Source organism: Cibotium barometz, chromosome 44 (genome assembly GCF_041138505.1).
Source record: "Cibotium barometz isolate CiBa-2024 chromosome 44, ASM4113850v1, whole genome shotgun sequence".
NCBI lineage: Eukaryota > Viridiplantae > Streptophyta > Polypodiopsida > Cyatheales > Cibotiaceae > Cibotium > Cibotium barometz.
Genome location: NC_141089.1, coordinates 38,730,641 through 38,755,428, shown reverse-complemented (window position 1 = coordinate 38,755,428; position 24,788 = coordinate 38,730,641). Strand labels below are relative to the sequence as shown.

General features: G+C 44.4%; 1 protein-coding gene across 4 annotated transcripts in view; it reads right to left on the bottom strand.

Annotated features, from left to right (window-relative positions):
- The window catches only part of LOC147613264 (uncharacterized), a 229,187-nt gene extending 204,687 nt beyond the window's left edge, over positions 1–24,500 (bottom strand). The window contains exons 1-6 of one of the 4 annotated variants that reach the window (XM_086782544.1): positions 24,165–24,500; positions 13,754–14,141; positions 12,322–12,450; positions 12,030–12,185; positions 4,753–4,836; positions 4,477–4,605 (exon numbers count right to left, since the gene is read on the bottom strand). In XM_086782544.1, the coding sequence (XP_086638670.1) occupies positions 4,477–4,605; positions 4,753–4,836; positions 12,030–12,185; positions 12,322–12,450; positions 13,754–13,759 (504 nt within the window). In that variant the 5' untranslated portion in view covers positions 13,760–14,141; positions 24,165–24,500. The remainder of the gene's footprint in view (positions 1–4,476; positions 4,606–4,752; positions 4,837–12,029; positions 12,186–12,321; positions 12,451–13,753; positions 14,142–24,164) is intronic. The other 3 variants (XM_086782547.1, XM_086782543.1, XM_086782546.1) reach the window with 3 other exon arrangements.
- Between the last annotated feature and the right edge of the window lie 288 nt (positions 24,501–24,788).

The following is a 24,788-nucleotide window of genomic DNA, read 5'->3' as shown; positions in this document are numbered from 1 at the left end:
TCGATCCTGCCAGCCTAGCGTGCCTACCGACGCTGCTCGTCTCTCGACATCGGCCGACGGTCCCACCTCGGGCCAATGGTCTCCCACTCTCCTGCGTTGGCCTGAACCAGGGCTTGGTGCTCTGGTATATGAGGACCTAAGTTCTGCCCACGCTCCTATGGAGGGTCTAAACTGGGGCCCCGGGGGAGGGAGGGGGAGGGAGGGACAACTGGAGGTGGCCTCCTAGACTGCCAACCAGGGCAGACTCTAGCGAGGTGTCCCATCTAGCGACAAATGAAACATTGGCCTAGGAAACCAAAGTATCCAACTCTCTGCAAAATCGAGTCCACCGCAGACTAGGGAGCAAAATGATGTGAGGCACTGAGTCTGGGGAGGCGATGCAGATATGAAGGGATGGAATCCCATCCACACAAGAACCAACGCCGCGGTGGAGGGAGGGGATTCAATCACCCTCCCGAGCTGAGGCAGGCTGAGGGGTTGCAAAGCATGGGACTCGAGCAGGCCGGCAAAGAACACAAGGGCGGAAGGAATGCGACGCGAGCGTACAACAAAGGGGGAGAAGCGAGGCAGAAGAGGCTGGGAGGCGGAAGCAAACGCGGCAAGGCAGCCAAGGAAGAAGGCATATGGGAGCACGAAGGAGGGGGGCACACACGGAAAGGGAGGCGAGAAGGCAGCTGGCAAAGGCGGAGGAGGGAGGTTGGAGGTCCGAGGGAGCCAAAGGAAGAGGCGGCACGAAGAGGAGGCAAGGGCGCACACAAGAGGTAGAGGGGGGAGGAAGGGCAGAAAACGCAAGCACAAGGGCTGGAGAGGGGCCACACAGAAGGCGGCGAGCGCAAGCGATGAAGGGCTCAAGGGGCACAAGATTGGAGAGAGTGGGAGAGGACGAAGGCTCACGGAAACACACACGGCAAGAGAGGCGGGGCAGCACAAGGGGAGACTCAGATGTGCAGAAGGGGGGAAAGCTCCAGCTCTACGGCTTTTTCCCAGATTGAAAAGCAATCATCTTCATTTGGAAAAGAATTGTTTCAACATAAATCCTTGTGGTATGTTTTGGAAAAGCAATTATCTTGGAAAAGATTGTTATTCAAAGAAAAACATTGCTAACATTGTTGAAGAGCCCTCCATACAGGAGGCCAACTATTGTGTTGATGATTGGGATTTTTAAGTCCATTGTGTGTGTTGTTTTCTTTTGTGTGACCTGATCTCTTGTATGTTGTAACTCGAGGCAGTGAGTGCCCGGGGGACTAGGGCCTTTGACACACTTGTTGATACCATCAATGCATATTAAAACACTTAAAACATGGCCATAGCCTTAACACATCCATCATCACTTTGCATAAAACATAAAGCTGGACAAATCATCCACAAATGCTGAAAATGGAGCTTGCACGTGTGACACCGCATAGAGGCCGGAATGGGCCGACCCCCCCCCTCCTTGGAGTATTTTATTACCCAAGGAGAATAATATCATGTACAAGCTTTGAGGGCCTTACTCTCTCCACGGGAGATGCCGGATTATCCATATACAAATGCCATAACACAGCCCAACACGAGGCTACCAAGCCGGAACATAGGCTGTAGAAATGCCGAGCCAACAATATAATCCATATACCTCCGTGTGGGTACTGATTCTTCCCCAAAAACCACGGGTCTTCATGCAATAGAGGTGGTACAGCAAGTATAACTCTCCATTCAACCGGTATAGCAGGTACAGTGGCTGGTACAACCGGTACAGTGGCTGGTACAACAGGTACAGTGGCTGGTACAATCGGTACGATGGCAAGTACAGCAAGTACAAATGCTCGTACAACATGTACATTGACTAGTACAGCAGGTACAGTGGCTGGTACAGCAAGTATAGAAGCTGGTACAGCCGATATAATGGGTGATACAGCAAGTACAAGTACAAGGACTGATACAGCCAATACAATGGCTGGTACAGCAAGTACAAAAGTTGGTACAACAAGTACAATGGCTAGAAATCATAATGAATGATTAAATACCCTTGCCTTCACTATTTCTTCGCGATGGAAGCCTCCAAAACAGTCCCCAGCAGCCGGTATTCTTCATGGACAGCCTTCAAGAGAGAGAGAAAGAGAGTAGCCATCATTAGGGTAGCCTACAACGGTGGTAGAGGCTAGTGTGCAGCAAGAGAGCCTCTATTAATGAAGAGAGAGGGCTCCAATTTATAGATTTGAACCTCCCATGAGCTAAAATGGTAAGAGAAGGCTACAATGACAAGTGGAGAGCCACACAATAGCTGAAGTGACAAGTGTGAGGCCACTTGTCTCACTTTGATGTACTTTCTAACAAGTGTCAGGCCACTTGTCTCACTTTGGTCCACTTTCTTGCCACATGTCCCAATCTAAGAGATGGGTCCTTCCATAAACTTTCTCTCTAAAAATATCCCAACTGGTAGACATTCTGTCATAGGCACTTTGCCAACTCTTGGTATCTCCTCAATTCCAGATGTAATGACACGAACAGAATTTCCATCGAAGTTGGGCCAAAAATAGCAACTCTCCTAAATTTTAAGAGTGTGGTCCTTTGTATTCTAGGATAATCCCCCATTCCCAAAGCTTGTACTTTCCAAATATTTAGACATCCTAGAGTCCACCAAACTCCTTTCATACTGGGAAATGTCCAGGCTGGTGACATATGTCCTTACCCTTACAACCCCATAACTGGCATGTGAAACTAGAGCCATGTGATTTATCCTTAACCTAGGAAACTAGCATGAGAAACGATGAGTGTAGATTTATCCTTAACACAGTATGAGGCAATCCGTTGTTGGGATCAAGGTATTGCTTATGTGTGTATGTGTGAACCAGCTCTTAGAGAGTGGTAGTGTCTAGTCTGTGTGTGAACCACCTCTTAGGGAGGTATCAAATAATTGTGTGCGCCAGACGTATACAGTGATATCATTGAGCCAACCTCTGTAACCTATAAAGGTGCATGTATTTCATTGAAATCAATCAACAGTCATATCATTGAGTCGTGTACTTTGTACTCTCTTTCTAGCATTGTAATCTCTCTCTAAACCTTTCTTTCTTCCAATGGACCCATGAGACCTTCGTCCCATATCATTGAGTCGTGTACTTTGTACTCTCTCTCTAGCATTGTAATCTCTCTCTAAACCTTTCTTTCTTTCTTCCAGTGGACCCGTGAGACCTTCGTCCCATAGCTCCAGATTAAGGACATGCTCCAGCAATACAGAGATGCACTGACCCAGGAGGTAGGTACTAAGGCTAGGTATGCTACATATTATGATGAGGGCGACACACGAGTTGGTTTCCTATTTGGATACATTACTATCATTTATATTTGCCAGGCTCATGTGGTATGCAAAGTTCAAACTCTTTTTTCTCATGGTGTTTTGTTTCTTTTTCCATGTTCTGAATTTTAGACTATTCATGGCACAGTTGAACTACAGCTTGGTCTCATTGACTCTTTGGGTCTTTCATAGACAATAATAAGATCTTTCTTTTCTATATTGCTATTATATTCTATGCAAAAGATATTACATTAATTTCCTCTTCATCTCTAGAAGGGCTTCAGAAGCAAGTTTCCTCTTCATCTCCAGAAGAGCTTCAGAAGCAATTGGATGCACTAGAGATCTTCGGTAAGCAAGAAGATTTACAGATAAACCTACACAAGAACAAGGTCGTGATGTTTCATACCTATAGGGTGGGAAAGAGCAAGCATTAATTCACATACAAAGAGAAACCAATAGAGGTGAACTTCTCAAGGAGCCGTGCATCCACATACCAACATTTATATAGGTCAAGTGACCCCACACATTGAGGCAATATAATGGGTAACTCCATCCTTTATGACACATAGAAGGAGACTTGACAAGGAGACAAAGGAGCAACACATAGTATTGTATTGCTATGCACATTCATTAAAAAAACCAAAATTGTCTTTTACTACCTATTCCAAGAATACTTATACAAAGATTGTGAAATAGGTGTAATTGCAAATATGGACATATGGCCCAAGCACATTGGTCATGCGAATATACAGCAACTAAAGTCTATGCAGGCCCAAAATATTGTTGCAGGTTTGCCAAAGTTTAAGGTCAATGGTCTGCATAAAGTATGTGAAGCATACCAGCTTGGTATGCACGCCAAACACGCTTTTCCACATGAAAAGCATGTCAGTGCAAGGCCATTAGATGTTATACATTCGAATGTATGGAAGCCGACCAAGACTGCAACAATTGCAAGTTGCAGTTATTATGTTATATTTATTGATGATCACACTAGAAAAGTGTGGGTTTATTTTATAAAGGAGAAAAGTGAGGTGTTTGCTCACTTTTAGAGATTTAAAGTCTTAGTCGAGAAAGAAAAAGAGTACAAATAAAATTCTTGAGATCGGATGGTGGGAAAGAGTATTTCTTCAATGAGTTTAGTGATATCTTGAGCCTATTATAGAAGCTCAAAATGGATCACATACCTTTAAAATGACCCTTACCTTAGGATGCACCAAGAGAACAGGCACGAGATCCGACCATTCACCTGCCACAAACGCAGGAAGTAGATGCAAAGTACATGCAACAAGAGCTGCATGTAAGATTGCAAAAGAGCTTCCATGCCGTCCTTCCTGCATCGTAACAAATATGTATCAGGGCTTAAACTAATTACTGTAGATAAGTGAAATCCAAAACTATCAAGCAAAGAGACTTCAACATCACTCCATGTTTTATGACATGAAAACTGACCATGTACCACTTCTGCAAAGATTATGTACCTGCTCTGGGCCTGCCAGAGTAATCAGCATGTATATGATCAGGTCCAGAATCTGCTCCCTAATTTTAACTTCTTGAAGAAAACTCTGCAAATAATAAACAGCAGAGTCTTGAAATTCAGTGTTTTAGTTTGGAACTCAATGTTTATCAAACATCTGGGCAGCGGCATTTTTGTAGTCTTGTTACGAAGGCCCAGTTCACAAGGGGGTGCCCACTCTTCCACCAGGGGAGAGTTGGCACCATCCGATTGAACAAAAAGTTGTCCAGAAGAAACCCCCTGTTCATAGGGAAGCCGCCTGCACCTTGCCACCATTCGGACACACGCAAGTAAAATTGCATCCAGCCCAGACAAACTGTGAAGATTTAACCTACACCTGCACCAGCAGGCCACCAGCCATGTGCTTTTACAGCTGGGCTACAACAATTCTTTATTAGCCTTACGAAGATATTCTGTGTCCATGTTTTGTGATCAACCCTGCAGACAAGTGTTGTCGGTCCACACCTGCCAACAGTGCAAGGCATCCGACCTGAATGCCCTAAAATGGAGGCGTGATGCATGATTCATTTAGACTACATTTCCAACAAGGATTGTTCTCGTCTTCAGAAAGACAGCCTGAACCAGAATGGCCTTGATTAATGTAAAGTACAGATTCAGAAGTGGGACTAGATATTTGGGAAGAACTATTCAATATAACTATGCGTTTATGATTTGAAATGCTTGGGTTACGAAGTTTCTGGATTATAATGGTGTGCTCTCAAAATGAAGGAGGTGGATGCAAGAGAATGAGGGCCAAAATGCAGGAGAGAGCAAAAAACGTCTGTTGTATTGCAGTAGTTGTTCAAAGAAAAAATTCTACAATGTAATGTTATGCACATAACCTAATAGATTAGGTTATGCCTACTAAGCACACCTCTAAGTGCTATCTAGGCCTAAAACAGAGTGCCCCTAGCCTATTATTAGCCTGGGGGGAAAAACCTTCCATAAGGGAAGTAAAAAGTGCCCCGGCCCACCTACCAACCACCAGCACTCCCATAGAAGGTACAAGTATGAAGATAAAAACCCAACAAACCCCCCTGGAGTGATGTGTGGTGTATGTACATATACAGGGATGTAGCCTCAATCACCGAAAGGAAGTAAGTTCAAAAGCTGTCGAAAGCTCTCAAACTTATCACGAGGTAATGCCTTGGTGAAGATGTCTGCTACATTGTCGTGTGTCGACACATGAAACATGCTGATCTCCCCTGCTAAGAGTCTCTCTCTGACATAATGATAGTGCACCTCTATATGCTTTGTGCGAGCGTGAAACACGGGATTCTTGGCAACAGCCAAGGCACTCATACTGTCAGTGTAGAGGGATGTGGGAGCATGCTGCTCCATACCCAGATCTGCAAATAATCTCCTGAGCCATACACACTCAAGAGTAGCTGTGAAAGCAGCCCTGTACTCTGCTTCACAACTAGAGGTGGCCACAGTTGGTTGCTTCTTGCTAAGCCATGAAACACATGCATCTCCAATGTAGAAGCAATAACCTGTCGTGGACACCCTGGTGTCATAATCACCTGCCCAGTCTGAATCACTGAAACCATGCAAGCGTGATATTCCCCCCCCTGGGATAGAACAATCCAAGATGCATAGTACCTTTCAAGTACCTAAACACCCGTTTCACTGCTTGCCAATGTTTTGTTCCTGGGCAGTGCATATATCTGCTTAATAAAGAGACCCCATATTGTATGTCAGGCCTAGTGTTGCACACATAAAGCAATGATCCCACAGCCTGCATGTAAAGAGTGCCATCAAACGGCTCCCCACTGTCCTCAAGACTCAACCTTGCACCTGGCTCCACAGGAGTAGCCACGGGCTTGCTATCCTGAAGGGAAAACCGCTGCAGCAAATTCTGAATATACATACTTTGCTGCAAAAATATGCCCCTCTCTGTCTGCATAAACTGTATCCCAAGATAGTAGTGCAAAGGACCAAGGTCTGACATCTCAAAGGTTTGCTGTAATTCAGCCTTAAAGGCTGCAATATGATCCTCTCGAGGTCCTGTAAGCAGCATGTCATCGACATAAAGTACGATGACGAGAAACACCCCAGTAGTACTCTTAATGTATAGAGTACTCTCTGCTGAACTGCGTACAAAGCCCTGTGAAAGCAAATGGGAATCAATCTTAGCATACCAAGCTCTAGGTGATTGCTTAAGACCATACAGGGCCTTCTGCAACCTGCACACCTTAGCTTCTTGTCCTTTCACTTTAAAACCTGGGGGCTGAAGTACATAGACCTCCTCTGTAATATCTCCATTGAGAAATGCGGTCTTTATGTCCAGCTGGTGTATAACCCATGCATGATGACCAGCCAATGCTATCAAACTCCTGACAGTAGTCATCCTGGAAGTGGGGGCAAAGGTTTCATCATAGTCAATGCCCTTCTGCTGTGCATACCCTTTGGCTACAAGACGAGCCTTGTATCTCTCCACTGAGCCATCTGCATGCCTCTTAATCTTATAAACCCACTTCACACCAATTGCTTTCTTGCCCACTGGCAAGTCTGTCAGAAACCATGTATCATTCTTCATGATTGCATCAAATTCTGATTGCATGGCTGCCATCCAATGCGGATCTTCTTCTGCCTCTTCAAAAGAGACAGGCTCTTCTTCATGACTTGTGCTCTCCAAAGCATACTCAGTACAAAGACCCTGAGCTCTGCGTGCACCCAATCTTGTCCTGCTTGACAAAGGCATATCGAGAGGGCTGTCCTTTAGTGTCTCGGTGAGCCACCTAGGTACCCTTCTGAAAGATTCAGGCACATCAACCTGTGGCACATCATGATTAGTTGGCTGCAAACCAACTGTAATTTCCTGCTCATTAATTTCCTGCACATTAGTGGGCTGCGTTGTTGTTGTCACAGGCTCCTCCACAGGCTCCAAATGTGGGGCTGTGTTTCCCTCCCTCTAAGGCAACAAAAACTCAAAGATGTCACGAGAATAAACTGCAGGCTGCTGCCTAATGGACTGCATTGGTAGGACTGAATCCTCCGCAAACATTACATCTCTGCTCACAATAATTTTCCGTGTACCTGGGTGATACAACCGGTAGCCTTTGCTTTCAGTGCTATATCCCACAAAAATGCATTTTTCAGCCTTATCATCAAGTTTTCCTCGCTTGTGCTCAGGGATAAGTGCATATGCCAGGCATCCAAATACTTTAAAATGCTGAACTGTAGGTTTCCTGCCTGTCCATGCCTCACAAGGTGTAATGTTTTGAAGAGCTTTGGTTGGACACCTGTTCAACACATAATTGGCGCAAATGATTGCTTCCAACCAAAAACTTGGGGGCAGGCCTTTAGCCTTAATCATGCACCGTGCCATTTCCATCATAGTACGGTTCTTTCGTTCCGCCTTCCCATTCTGTTGGGGAGTGTATGGCACTGTACATTGATGTATAATTCCCTTTTCTGCCAAAAGACCATGAAAGGCATCTGACATATACTCTCCACCTCTATCAGTACGCAATGTACTCACCCTTTCTGAGGTTTGATTTTCCTGCATGGCAAGAAACTCTTTGAACCTGACAAACACCTCTGACTTATGCCTCAAAGGATACACCCATGTAAAGCATGAAAAGTCATCTATGAAAGTGAGGAAATATGCATAACCACCAAGACTGTGTGTCCTCATGGGACCATATACATCACTGTGTATAAGCTGCAATTTGCGGACAGCTCTTACAGTGGCATCTTTCGGGAATGGAGCTCGATGCATCTTTCCCAATATACACCCCTCACAAACATGTCTTCCAGGGGCATGTATCTGTGGCATGTCTAACACCATCTCATGTGCATGGAGTCTCTGTAAGCTCTTAAAGTTTAAGTGACCAAACCGTGCATGCCATAATTCAGCATTGGCCCTCTCCTCTGTGCTTACCACTGCCATAGCATCATGTGTACTTGCTGCATAATGATCCAGCCTATACAATCCTTTGCGGAGTGTGCCTGAAGCCACTATGGTGCCTGCATCCTCAAGATCATGCACTGTGCATTTTGGTCCTGAGAATTTCACATCCAATCCTCCCAAGGCAACTACAGGGACGGATATAAGATTCTTTCTGATACCTGGCACATACAACACGTGACTCAAGGTGAAAGAACCACCGTGGGCTGAATTCAACACAACCTTGCCAACTCCCTGCACTGGATAGCTGGAGTTATTGGCACATGTGACCATACCCCCTTGTGAGGTAGTCACAAAATCTGAGAATAGCTCTCTGTGTGCTGTAATATGCTTGCTAGCACCACTGTCAAAGTACCATTCCTGAGTACTAGCTACAGAGAGACATACATCATCATGCATAGAAGGATCATAGCTGCAAACTACCATAAATGCCCACTCCTCATCATAATCATCATCATGAGTAATGTGAGTGTAGTTTGCTACTTCCTGCTTCTCACTTGCATGGGTATCCGTTACTGCAACATTTGCTTCTCGTTTTGTGCCCCTTTCTTTCTCCTTTGCAAGCCTCTTGCGACATTCATTGATGTGATGCCCTGGCTTCCTGCAATAATGACACTTGCCCTTCTTTTTGCCCTTTGCATCCTCTTTCTCCCCACTGGGAGAGGGCTGATTTGGTGCTGTTTTGCTTTTGTTTCCAGCTACTTTATTTGCAGCTTTCCCTCTTCCTTTCTGCCCTGCATAAAAGGCCTGATCCCCTTCCTTCATAATATTCCGATTCTCTCTTGATTGCTCTTCTTGCAACAACACCTGCACCAAGTCATCAAGCTTGAAAGAGTCTGGGTTCCCTTTCATAATAAGACGCAATGTGGATGCAAGTGATTGATAAGAATCTGGAATACCATTTAGGATAATGGTGACCAATGAACCATCTGACATCTCCTCACCGAGAGAAATTAACTGTTCACGCAAGTCCTTGAACTTGGTGAGAAAATCATCCATAACATCTCCCTCATGCATAACAAGATGCTCTAGTTGCCTTTTGAGATAGGCAACTTTGGCCTCATTTCGTACCTGGTACAAATTAACCAAACAATCCCATGCATCCTTTGCCGTCTGGCAAGACCGTATATGTGGAATAATACCAGTCTTCACAGACAATGCAATCATCGCATGTGCTTTTGCATCTTTCTCATCCCACTTTTGCTGAGCCTCGGTGGATGGCATTGATGGTGAAGGAGCTGTTCTTCTACTATGTGTGACAGTAGAAGTAGTGGCAGAGTCATCATCATGTGGTGTAGCACGTGTACCAGGTCTAACCTCAGTACCGTCAACAATCTTGCTCAACCCATTGGCTACAAGTATGTGCTTCATCATGTATGACCACAAAGGGTAGTTGTTACTGCCATCAAGTTTGTTCTCGGCTGAAAGTAAATCAAGCACACCATCTTTCCCCATGGCAATATGTGTCACTGCAAAGATCACCTGCAAGGAGATAAAATAGAGACCTCAAATAAAAAATCTCTTCCTAGATGGGCACAACCTCAGTACTGCACCCTTTCACTGCACAAGAGCAATGTCACTGCTATAACTTGCTGTCCCAATCTGTAAATCCCTTCTCAGTGTCAAAACTGAGAGCAAAGCATCCCCCTTTTTGTTCCAAATGCACCTTTTAATTTCTGAACTGAATTAGGCATAAAATCCCCCCAATTTCGCACTCAATTCCTGAGTGGACGGGCACTTTTCTTGCTGTACCAAGCATAAACCGGGCATACAACAAAGAAAATACAGAAAGCCCCTTGACTGGAAGGCAATGCCTCAACCAATAGAGTGCATACGTGCTACCCACACGCTGATTTCTGCTACTGCAGTTCATGGGAGTCGAAATCCCCAATTTCCAAGCCTGAAATGGACACCTGCAGGTACCCACAAGCTTCTGGAAGGGAGGAAACTGATTAAAAAAAATGATTTTTATTTACCCACGTTCTGTAGAAGACTAGTGCGCAGCAAATTTGAGCTGGTTTGACCACGAACAGGGCTGGAACTTGTCGGGAACAGGCTGGAAATGATGCGCCCTGATTTTTTGGAGGCTCCTGGAGGCTGAAACAGGCCGGTTTCTTGCTGGAAATGCTGCGCACCAGCACTAGAAGGCTGCGCACCAGCTCTAGAAGACCTCCCGATGCAGTTTCCGGCTACAGAAAGCGAGAGCAAGCTCCGTGCGCACCAGCTCTAGAAGACCTCCCGATGCAGTTTCCGGCTATAGAAAGCGAGAGCAAGCTCCCGGGTGCTGGAAAATAGGGCGGCGCACTGTTTTGCAGTAGCTGCAGCAAGAAAACAGAACTTCGATGTCGTCTCTGAGAGTTCCTCGCGTGGGGAATGCGGTGGGGGAGCTCACGGGAGTGTAGAGCCAGGCTCTGATACCAAATGAAGGAGGTGGATGCAAGAGAATGAGGGCCAAAATGCAGGAGAGAGCAAAAAACGTCTGTTGTATTGCAGTAGTTGTTCAAAGAAAAAATTCTACAATGTAATGTTATGCACATAACCTAATAGATTAGGTTATGCCTACTAAGCACACCTCTAAGTGCTATCTAGGCCTAAAACAGAGTGCCCCTAGCCTATTATTAGCCTGGGGGAAAAAACCTTCCATAAGGGAAGTAAAAAGTGCCCCGGCCCACCTACCAACCACCAGCACTCCCATAGAAGGTACAAGTATGAAGATAAAAACCCAACACTCTCATGGACTTTGGTGTCTGTAACACCTTTTCCCTTGACCATAGTGTCCAGCTTGTATAAAACAAGAGAGTTTGCAATAAACACAATGCGTGCATATAGAGAACTGGGCTCAGAAAATATAAACATAACATTATCACTAGGTCTTAATGGCCAGGTAAAGCAACCCCCCCAAGTATTTTTTTAACTAATAGGAATAAAGATAGAAAGAGTTACAAAAGTTGGCTACAACCCTTGCTCAATGAACATTGTCTGGCCATCTTTCCTCTATGTACAAAGCTTACATTTGCGCCTTTCATTTTTTGCCAATCCCCTACCACCATGTATCATCCCTCCCCTTCCACCACTAGTCTAGCCCTAGCTCAGAATGTCCATGTACATCTGTTACAGATAATGATGCATTAGATAAGATGGGACTCCTGATCACAACATAGAGCTCCACTACTATCAGATCAAGAACACATAAAAGCACAAGCTTTTTCTGTGTAATCTCTAGCTCTTTGTAGAAGGAGTGAGCTTTGACAATAGAGACAACATGCATTGGCTTCATGTTTCAACCAAAAAGATCAAAAGCAAATGGTTTATCTTTGTATTTAATTTACCTGCTCGAGCTTGGGATGACGAAGTGCAAGATCACTAAGAGAGTGAAGAAGGCGAACACCACGCAGTAAATAACGGCATCGAGGCTCAGCTCCCCTCGATGCCAAGCAGGCAAGTAAATGTAGAGGTAGCCGTGACACCAACCGCTCCAAATTGACCTGTTTTTGGTGGAAAAGCAGCCATGATACTAAAGATCCCAAGAGATGCTCTTCTGCTGCTAGTTTAAATTACTTAAAAGAGAGGCCAGCAAGCCGTCCACTGTTATGCAACTAAATGCTTGCACTGCTTACTCACTCGTATATAAGACCCTCGCCCGGTCCTGAGCCATAAGGTGAAGAGATGTTGGGAGTCTCTTAGCAGTTTGTTCATTTCCTTGGCACTTAAGTTGTGCAGCTCTTCCACTGCTCCAAAGACATCCAGACCCTGCCATTAAAACACATCATTCAATAAAAACTATAGTAACCCTTGATTGAAGAGAACTTCTGAAAGAAACTAACTACGTAACCTAGAGTCATGCCTCCTCAATATGCAAGAGCAAGCAATAAATGACAGTGATACCAATCTCCGGTGAAATACAGCTGGAAGTCTAAACCTTCTGAATATTGTTCCCACATAAGGAGTGGCAACTATGCAACCATCAGAAAAACATAAGCCATCCATCATCACCAACATAAAAGGCCAAAAAACACTTGTTTCCATGATGTGTGAAGCACATTAGGACTCCACTCATAGAAACACTAGCTGTGATATGAGAACTGTCCAGTGATCTAAAACCTAGAAGGCAGTACAACAGACCCTAGTTACAGCATGGTTTGGCAGTCATGTTTTGCGCAAGAAGATTCTCGGCACTGATTTCATTGATTAATGATTCCAACTTGGTGCTAGAGCACTATTCCTACCTATCATGGTTGTTGCAAACAAGAGATATCACAAATTATGTTTAACTTATTATGAGATTTGCTTCTCATGGGAGAGCAACATTGGCTTGCACCTTGTAAGAGGGGAAGACGTTTTCATGCTGAACATGGTTTTTGCAGGGCTTGTATCTATGAAGATGATATCATGTATAATGCTATATGTATGCCAATGGAACGTTGAGGTTGTTTCCCAAACTTCAAGTGTGATTTCACTCCATGAGAGTCTACTCACAAAGCTTCAAAGCATCAACTCCATCATGCATAGCATAGACTGTGTGCTACGACATCCCCACTGCACATCATCAACGCTCAAAAGTAGGTGCAGTTTCAAGCATAAAGATATGTCACATATAATGTTATCGTGCTATGAGGCTTCCTTCATGCAAAAGAGCAAGATCTCACATGAAGGCAAGATTGGTTTGCTCCTAGCATGAGTGGCTTACTGCTTCTCATGGCAGTTTTGTGCCATGCATGAGACCAAAAGTGATAGAATTTTTAGAAGAAACCAAGAGCGAAAGCACCAGCTTTTTTTTTGGAAAAACTAAATAAAGGCATGCCAAGGACACATTTACAGCTTCGAAGCTAACATACGTATGGGTTGTACAAGAATGTACTATTGATGTTGGTTTTGGAATAGACTAGACCGATTTTGAGCCGTTTTGACCACAGTTAATTATAATTGACTAACATTGATCAGTCCAAACAATATTGACTACAGTTAGACGAGCTTTGACCAAGATTTAACCAATGATTTTATACTGTAATTGAACAATTTTAACATATTTCCCATCGTTCTAAAGAGTTCATACCAGCATTGACCAGTCCACTTGTGCTGACTAGCCTTTGACTTTGGTTGACCAACTTACTATCATTTAGCATGAAACTGAAGCTCCAGTTTCATCTTTATGGTATCACTTTACATGGTTTCATCGTCGCTGCCAATGCTCTTCTCTCTTTCTCTAAACCACATCACCTGCTCCACTGGGTTACCCTTGAACTTGAGAAGGTACTGGAGTTTCTTTCAACAAGAGCCCTTTTTGTATTCATGAAGAACCATTTGTTCTAGCACCAGCACTTCCTACGATCCCCCACTGTCCACCAGCTTTGGTTCATCCTAAACTGGTGGAGCAGTCCATGGTACTCCACACGATTGCTCAGGGAAACAGCGGATGCATTCCAATCGATCAGTAACTCCATCTGAAAAACGACATTAAACTAAGCTTTTAGATGATCCCGTATTTTCACAACAAGCTTAGACAAAACTTCCACAAACAGCTTGAGCCTCTGGCATCTGCTTCTGGACCTTCGATAAATCCAGCCTCCTTCCTTGAATATCGACTTAGTGAAGGTGCTTGGTCTGTGCTTTGCAAGTCTCCTCCTAGATCTCCTTCAACATCTGATTCATGTCCTGGACCACATGATCTATGGAATAATGTTCGGTAGAAGTTTCCAGATCTTGGATCATCAGATTCGACATCAAATGACCATACACCACCTCAAAAGGAGTCTCCTTTGTCTATTCTTGGACAGTGTCATTGATGGCATGCCCCATCAATGGCAAAAAACTCCTTCCAGAGTATCAAACCGAATTGTATCTTCGTCTATAGAACATAGAACAAGGCCTTCCAAAATGCACCTGTGAACTTTGGATCCTTGTCCGATGTGATCCCCTTAGGAAGTTCATGCAACCAAACACCTCACTGATAGAAAACCTTGCCACCTCCTAGACATCTGCATCTGACTTGCATGGAATAAGGTGTTTGTGCTTGCTCCACTAATCTGCAACTTTTAGGATACATTCAGTTTGAAACCTCCAGCTCCTCAGCAAGCTGACCACAAAATCCATAGAAATGTCCTCCCATGGCAATTCCAAGATTGGCGACAGATGAAGCTTGCCAGCTGGTTTCTTGGTGTCGAGCTTGCACTTCTGACAGACCTGACAGAACCATACATACTCATGCACATCCTGGTTCATGTGAGGCCAATAAAAGGGTCATGTCGACTTCTCGAATATCAAGCCCTCACCGTCCTGTCCTAAGCATGGGCTTCTTGCAGAAGCACCAAATGGAAATCACCACCCTTGGCTACACACAGCCGATACTTGTAAGACAACCATTCATCTTGCATGATATGCTCCAAAGAAATGTCCTTCGAGGAGGAGAAAAAGGACCATGGGGGGGCGGGGGGGGAGAACTCCAAATCTCCATCAAAAACCAAGGTTCAGCAAGTACAGGTGGTACCACAAACACACATGGTACTCATGTTGCATTCAGTACGTGTAGTTGCATGATATGCTCCAAAGAAATGTCCTTCGAGGAGGAGAAAAAGGGGCCGGGGCCGCGCGGGGGGGGGGGGGGGGGGGCGGGGCGCGAGAACTCCAAATCTCCATCAAAAACCAAGGCTCAGAAAGTACAGGTGGTACCACAAACACACATGGTACTCATGTTGCATTCAGTAGGTGTAGTCCACCATAGCGGGTACAACAACTATGAGCAGGTACATGTCGGTACATCAAGTACAACCATCAAATACATATGGAACAATCTATAGATTCAATCGGTACTAGGAAGTACAGTCACCATGTATGATGCCACAGCACGTATATAAGGTGCTGTATGGCCTCCAGCAGAGAGTACAACACGGTTCCCAACAGCAAAAGATTCAAGAGAAAAGTGACCACCACCAGCAGAACAGGCGGTACAGCCACGTAAACACAGCAGTACAGAATCTGTACGGATCCATACAGTTTGGCCAGGTGCAGGTCCATAGAGTACGGCAAAGGTACGGAAGGTCATACAACAGGTACGATGGTGATGAAAATGACAATATGATCCTCTTTCTCCAAGCGCATCCCACACACGTCCTGAACGGCCGTACTATATATATTTATTTATTTATATATGCAATTTGTTTTTGTGTTTTTACCTTGCATGCTTGTCTTCACGTTTTTTCTTTCTATTTGCCTAAATACTTAAGGCTTCTAACATTACGAAATTGTAATGTCCAAAGAAACTGGACCAGGCACCTAAAATAATAAAAGGTATGAAACGGGGAGCCCAAACCATAAAAAGTCCGGCCTTTCATGTAAGCCTCTTGAGAAAGTATGTAAGACCGTCGTTAACCATGTCCAATCTTGGAAGATCCACCAAAAGTGGATGAGCTTGAAAAAGAGGATACACAGGGAAGGAAAGCATGCAAGCAGCCAACTACAAAGGCAATACCTTATGAAATTCAAGAACTATCGAGCGGCGAGAAATGGATGTTAAGTGGATTTGGGGGTGGGGGGGTCTCCAAATCTCCATCAAAAACCAAGGTTCTGCAAGTGCAGGTGGTACCACAAACACACATGGTACTCATGGTGCAATCAACAAGTATAGTCCACCATAGTGGGTACAACAACTATGAGCAAGTATATGTCGGTACATCAAGTACAACCATCAAATACATCAAATATTAGCTTGCTAATCCCTAATCATGGGGCCCCTAACCCCACTGGATTAGTTTCCTAATCTGTAGTTTAGTGTCCAGGTACATAACATAAGTATGGTTCAAACTCTTGTTTTGCACTTAAGTCTATTTTTGCTCAACGATACACTCATTAATGAGTGAAACCACAACCCATAAGTTAGGAACTTAGGCGTCCCACTCATAAATGAGTGAGCACACAACCTATAAGTTGGACGTCCCACTCATTAATTGGGTGGCCACAAAATTGTGTGGGCAGCCCATGCCAAGTGTGGGGTGTCTAGTCAACACTTGGCAATCACCCACCTGCAAGGTGGTGGATGAGGTGCATGGCTATCCGCCCCTACAAGAAGGGTTTCCCAGTCCAAGCCCAAGGGAAGAGAATCAACCAAGAGAAGAAAGCCTCCCATTCTCTAGCTCCATGTAACACGTGGAAGCTTACAAATGAGGATTATACTTTGATAAATACTTTCAGCCCCTTTGTTCTTGACGATATAGCACAATGTAATGAAAGTAAGAGTTCAAAGAGAGAAGAGAGACAAATACCATCAGGATTGGGTCCCAAATACCCTCTGAAAGGCCCCCATCACGTATGGTGTATTTGCTTTATTGAATGAGTAAATTTGTAAATAACCAGAAATGAACCGACTTGGATACCTTCACTTGGCTGAGATTGCGTTCAACCTGAAGATGACCCCTTGATCTACACTTTCCACCTTGCCTTTAGCTCCTTGGCTGTCTCGGCCCTTGGACTATGGCTCTTGCAGAGAATATGAGATGAATGATGCAAAGGCTGATCATTGCTTATATAGCTTCCTCATATGCTAATCAGTTTTCTATGTTGTTGTCAGCATGCTCACGAGACTGAGGGAAAACAGCATTTACTGCCATCGCTTCACACATGTCAATTTGGGCAGCCCTTCTTGTGCTGGGGCCGATAGGGTCCCATGGGCTCCCTAGGGCCTATGGCTAGCCCCCTACAGCCATGGACTCTTTGGTGACTCTCGGACAAGCCCTATGTGACACACCTACAAGTATTTAAGGCAAAGCTAGACATCGGATAACAGCAGATGGGCACAGTAAGACAGTGCACGTGACACATGGCATTGCCACGTAGAAGCGATGACGTGGCAGCGGTGACATGGCACTGATGATGTGGTTGTGAAGTATAGCTGGCTGACAGCATTACTACTGACCGACTAGAAGCATTGATGCATATATATATGTGGGGTAGCCAAATCGTCATATTCATCTGGTTTCCTCAGTGTTGGACTTCACAAAGCCTTGTCAATCATAGTGCTTCCCTTCACACGAGCTATCTGGTTCAGAATTTGCAAAACGCAGCCTTGATGAAAAAAAACGCAAACTTCGGTGAAAACGCAAATGATGATGGGGTTCTTCGCAATGGATCTCCACGTCCTTATGAGAGAAAAAACATTTGCAGCCTTTCTGCCATCACAAACCTAATGCTCTAATACCAATGTAGCATGGGTGCGTGTTTATGAATCGAATAGTTGCGATTAGCACCTAATGAGGACTTAAAGAGATGTACAAACTGCTTCTTCTTCATGCTCAATACACAGTCGAGGAAGATGACCTAATCTACCATGTATTACTAACATGAAATATATACAATGTTGAATAGAGATACTCAATGGTAGCATTGCTCCTAAGTTCTCAATGACTCAATGATGATCAATGAATCCATATGGTGTCACATGCACTCTGCACTCAGTGCAGAGTGCAGAGTGCATTGCTCCTAAGTTCTCAATGGTAGCATTGCTCCTAAGTTCTCAATGACTCAATGATGATCAATGAATCCATATGGTGTCACATGCACTCTGCACTCAGTGCATGGTGACAAGATGGCTCATCATCAGCAGTGCACCAGTTGTACATTATTAGAACCCAGTAGGATGATATTTGTCGTATGCCGTGACCCCATTGTATATCCTCAGTCCAGGATAAGTCAGGCACGAGCTACGTAGGTCATTCCTCAGCCTTAGCGGGTCAGTTAGTCAGTCAAGTCCCTTAACCCACTTGGAGAGAATCATTCATGCATGTAGAGTCAATAGAAGCCTTAGTGTTTGCATCAGAAAGCACTCTGCATTTTGCATAACATGCATTCATATGCCTGTGCATCACTTAGTACATCACAGAAGCCTCGGGAAATTAACTAGGATTTATCTGGTATTTTTCCAATATTTTATAGTATTTTATTAGCATTTAATGCCATTTTTATGACAAAGTTTAATAACTTTATGTCCAGTCAGCCAACTTTGACCAACTCTCAACTACTATAAATAAGCAAGCCTTGTGCTTAGCAATTCATTCAGAATCCAAGCGTCTTCCTCCTCAGCCCTAGGAGCATACCCACCTGCAACTAGCAGTCCCCCCTTCACATCAGGCCTGCGTTTTTGCCTCTTCAGCACCCATGGGAATCACCGTTCAGCCTACAGCAGTCCACAGTATATAAATGCAACAATACAATCATTCTCGGACCAGTTTCCAGCAAGATCTCCAATACGAATACTTCCACTGCATGTTACACTGGTATCAGATTCAGCTTGTCCACACACACCGTATCCTAGCATGAAGGCATCCTTGGATGGTAAGATTGCGTTCCGACACGACACTGACTTTAGCATCATGTCTACAGAGGAGAGTACTCATCAGCCGGAAGATGTCTCCCCCAAAGGAGACCTTGCTCTTCCGTCTACAGCAGACACCATAGCTCTTCTTAGAGCTCAAAACCAGCTGCTCATGGAGCGTCTCCAACTCTTGGAGGCAGCAGCAACACGTCCTCCTCCGCCTCCAACAGCACCCGCCTACATCTCCCTCTTCTTTTAGACGGAACAACGAAGGAGAGAGGATTAGGCCCGAAGGAGAGAAGAAAAAGCAAAAGCAAAAGCTAGAAAGCAACAAGAAAAAGCAGAAAGACGGGACTATGAGGAAGCACAACGCAGGATCGACGAAGACCGGCGTCAAGCTGAACTCGCCGTTCGGAAGCACCAACGTGAGCTTGATCGAGAACGACTGTTACTCGAGCACCAACGGAAAAGGAGGCCATACACATGAGGTACCAGCATCTCTCCTCAGTTTCCCCAGCCATAGGTGCCACTAGCCAGGAGTCCGCAACATCAACCACCGTCATTCGAACTTAGCCAAACTTCAGTAAGTATGATGGTAAGTGTGATCATTCCACAATTAATCAATTTATTCATCAATTTAATGCTCATTTTCCACTAGCTAGGATCACAGACCCTCGGGATAGAGTCCACGTAGCGGCTCCCCATCTCAGTGGTGAGGCAGTCACTTGGTGGCAACATTGGTCTAGTATTCATACAGACCAGACCACAAGTGTCACAGCCTTTGACTGAGACATCTTTGTCCATGACTAACCTTTCTTTGCTCCATACTTGGATCTTTTTCCTCAAGAGCTTCTAGCGGTTCTCCCACCTCCGCGACCAGTTGACCATGCTATTGATCTCCTTCCTCGTAGTGCTCCCCCTACTCATGCTCCATATCGAGTTTCTTTTACGGAATCTCAAGAGATACAGCAACAACTCACTGAACTTTTGGAGAAAGGACATATTCGACCAAGCAAAAGCCCTTTTGGAGCTCCAGTACTTTTGGTGAAAAAGAAGGATAAGTCTATGCACCTTTGCATCGACTATCGCGCCCTTAATAAGTTGACTATCAAGAATAAGTATCCTCTTCCACGCGCGTTGATGAATTGTTTGATCAATTACTCCATGCAAAGGTCTTCTTCAGAATTGATCTTAAGTCTGGATATCATCAGATTCGCATTCGCGAAGATGATGAATATAAGACAACTTTTAGCACAAAATATGATCATTATGAGTACCTGGTCATGCCATTCGGGTTAACCAATGCCCCTACAACATTTATGAGTCTGATGAATGATCTTTTTCGTCCTTTTCTGGACAAGTTCGTTATTATCTATCTTGACGACACCCTGGTGTTCAGTCGTAATATGAAAGAACACAAGACATGTCTTAAGATCATTTTCCATGTGCTTGGTGACAATGCTCTTTACATTAATCCAAGCAAAAGTGAATTCTTCAAGACATCCTTGGAGTACCTCGGACATGTTGTTTCAGCCGATGGTATTTCTGTGGATCCAAAGAAAATACAGGTTATTGTCAATTGGCCAATTCCCACAAACATCCATGATGTTCGTTCTTTCTTGGGACTTTCCAACTTCTATCACACAAAGGTTCATCGATTTTCAAAAATAGCTGCTCCTCTCACATAACTTTTAAAGTCCACTCCTGCATTCAAGTGGACTGAAGCCGCAACTCAATCTTTTGAAAGTTTAAAGACAGCTTTGACCACCACTCTTGTCATGGCTATTCCTGACCCTACTCTCCCCTTTGATGTTTATACGGATGCTTCCGACATTGCCACTGGTGCCGTCTTGATGCAACAAGGACGTGCTATTGCATTTGACAGTCATAAGCACTCTGCGATTCAAGTAAGATACCCAGTATATGACAAGGAATTTTTGGCTATTGTTCATGCCTATCGTGAATGGAAACATTATCTCCTTGGTGCAAATTCAGTGGTGAAAACAGATCATCATTCTTTGAAATACATCTTCACGCAGCCAATTATGAATACTAGGCAAGCGCGTTGGGTCGAATTCTTAGCCAATTTTCATATGACAATCGAGTATGTTCCTGGTCTTACCAATGTGGTTGCGGATACTCTCAGTCGTATGCCGCCAGCTTCGGTCTTGGCTATTTCTACAGTTGAAATGGATATACCTCAAAGTTTCAAGGATCGTTATCCAAAGGATCGTGATTTTGAAAATGCATTTCGAATTCTCAATTCTCAGAATGCAACTCCTTCAGAATTGAAGATTTATGGAGCATATACATTGGTGAATGGTTTATTATATTATCAGGATCGTATTTGTGTACCTCATGATAATCATGTTCGAAGAGTCTTGGTGAAAGAACATCACAAGGTCGCTTATGCTGCACACCCAGGCATCAACAAGACGTATCATCTTTTGACGGCTACTATTATTGGCCTCAAATAAAGCAAGATGTTATTAAGTTTGTCACAGCATGTCTTTTGTGCCAACGTATGAAAGCTAGCAGACAAGTTTCAATTGGTCTTCTTCAACCACTTCCACTTCCCAATGAACGTTGGAAAAGTATTACTCTGGATTTTATTACTTCATTGCCTCCCTCTGCGTGCGCCAACCTGCAGCTGCCTTCTCCTTGACGGCTCTAGCCCGACTCAACCCTCAGCCTCGAGCATGTGCACCTTGCTATCTACCATATCTACTTGGATCAACTCGCTCCCCTTTGAAGGTTCTTGCATGTTGGACAGCAGTGCCTCGAACAGTAGCCTTCTCCCTGGTGCTTCTCCTACAGCAACAGCATCATTTAAGGCAACATTTTCCAGGTGTGATTTTTCCATCTTCTTGGGCATTAAAATCTCACATAATGTGGCGCATTAGAATATCGGAAACCCGTCACTTCATTCTTTTGCGTGCTCTCCGCTCACCAGGGCCAATATCACTTTTTACGGGTATAAGAGCACCTCCCAGATCACGTGGACTCAATTACCCTCTTCTCAGACGGCTTATGGCAGAGGAAACCTATAAATTCAGTTTTTTACAGGTTACACCCTAACCGTCCATAGTGCCCTCTCCTACCTGTGCTTCTCCACCGGTCTCCGCCCTGTTCCAGTGAGTGTGCCCCCCCACCCCCCCCCTCCCAAGCCCACTCATTACCGTGTTCAGATAGCCACATCGACTTCTCACCCCCGAGAGATCGATGTGTGAGTGATCCGTGTTCATACTTTCGCACAAGATCTGGATCATTACTGTTTTGTACTTGGGCGTCATCCTTATTTGGGCGCTATCCTTCCCGAGTGCAGCATCATTTTTCATGAATATTGCACCTATTCCGAGAACATTTACCCATCTTCATTCACGGTGCGCTCTTCTACACCAAATTATACACCTTTGACACCAACAACTGTCCCTACCCCTATACCTTCTTCACCAGTAGCAGACTCGTGCGAGTCCAGTCCCAAATGATCGCCCTCACTACACTGGATGGTTCATAGCCGCTTCACCAGCACATAGCCTCTTCTCCTTGGATTTACAGATGCCGCATCCTCCAGAAGATGGTTCTTACTAGAGCCCAACGGTGTCATCAACAACAAAAACCCCCAAAGCCTCGTCACCTTGCAGCCTCTACATCAGCATCTTCTGTCATCGCAAAACCTAATGACACACCGGCTCCTCTAGAATGGCAACAAGCTTTGCAACAACTTCAGCAACAATTCCATCAGCAACTCCAGAAGTCCATGGCGTCCTTGGCTTCACAAATCCAACAGCTCCAGACGGACCGCCACTCCCACACGAGTTCAGTACCAACAGCAGATGCTTCAGCAGCAGTACCAGCAGACGAGGACATCATTCCTTCCAAGGTAGAAGGCGACAACCTTAAAACTCTGTATCGTCTTTTACAAGCTAGTAAAACAAAGAAATTGGAAATTAAACCCCCTGAATCTTATGGTGGCCAGTGCAATAAGCGCATCCTAGACCACTGGCTCTACAAACTACAGTTATACTCTGAAACCGTGACTCTTTCTGACTCCAAAAAGGTTACTTTTGCAGTATCCCTACTCAAAGACACTGCTTTATTGTGGTGGCAACAACAATGGCACGCCGGAAAATCGGTTACAAGCCTCAACCACAAAGCACATCGTGAGGATCTGCAAACCATCTACTGTATCAGCAAATATTAATTTGTAAACTTGGTTTTACTCTCTATCTCTTGGGTTGTGCAATCTTGAGCATAATTTGTGTGTGAAGTGACTCTCCACTTCACGTTTCATGTTGGCATGGAATTGCCTGAGTAGATACGTTATCGTGTTCCCCATGTGACATTTATGTACATAAGGGCATGATTAGGCTGGTTTGATTGATGAGGTTAGGCTTATGACTACTGGACTCCGTGTAAAGTGACTTGTGCCTGCTTTGTTTAGTTGTTACTTAATGACTCAAAGCCAATATAAATGGGTGGACTGCTCAATCATGATTTAGGATCCAGTTCAGAAGATTCCAAGGACCCAGATCAGACCATGACCAAGCTCTACCATGACTCCAATGGTATGAAACACCAGGATTTGGGCAAGGTCCACAATCAGTGTTCGTTTAGCCTCAGGCTTAGGGGGTGCTCTGTGGTTGGGCTGTTAATGGTGCATGATGGTGGTTTGTGGGATTTTCATGAACTCACGCTGGGCTTCGGGAGTCATACACAGGTACATGCAGAAGATCTCTTTGCCTATCCATAGATTATTTTGATTATAAACATGAGTTTCCAAGGTGGAAAGTTCAGAATTCATGGGCAACATTAGGTTTCATGTTGGATGTCAACCTATGAGTGTATAGGGCAGCGAGGTGCCTCTTTGCCTTTATGCATATCTACGAACCAAACATTGTAAATATGAGCGTTTGGGCCATGCTTTATGTTATATGTTGTTGATGCATCAGGATCCCAACACGTGAATGTTTCTCAGCACGTGCCAAGGAATCGTGTTCATGCTAAATGATGGTATATGATGTCATGTTGATGGGTGAAGGATCTACGCTATCTTGACGTACGAACACATGAAGCTAGGGCAGAATACGAGGAATTTTTTTCGAAAGGAGCGATTGTGGGGAGGGGAAGTTGGGCGCGGGAGCAGGGAAAGGTGGAAACTAACCTTGGAGAGAGTGGTGGCGCGCCTGTGGTTCATGGCTGGGTGGAAGGTCTCTGTGTTGTTCTGCTTTCTTTGCGATGGTAGAGATGGCGATCGCGATGGCGAGCTCACCGCATTGGGCGGGAGGGTTGATGATGGGCCATAGCTTTAGCTCCTGCTTAGATGAGAGACGGGTTTTGAAGCCAGAGAAGGGAAGAGGGTTTCGCAGTGGGTCTGTCTCGCAACAGTGATGGCTGACAGAAGATGGTCATGCTCACCAAGAAAGAAGTTCTTCCACTCAACCAGGAGAAAATTTATGAAGCAGGGTGCCAAACATGAACACCTTTCCATAAAGTTATCACCTTAATTGTTTTAATATAGTCATATTTATTAGTGTATATTATAATAAATAATTGGAAGAGGGAAAAAAAGTCAAGTTAAATATAAATTATTATTATTTGGCACAATTTTTCTCACATTACTAATTTATTTATTTTTTGCATTTACAAACTAATCTATAGATACATAATACAATGCATTTACAAGCTTATGTATGTTTATGGAGTGTATGTAGTATTGATGTAATATATTACACTACTTTCCATGTATGTCAAACTTTTTGGCCTTTTTGTTGAAGGGTAGGTGTTC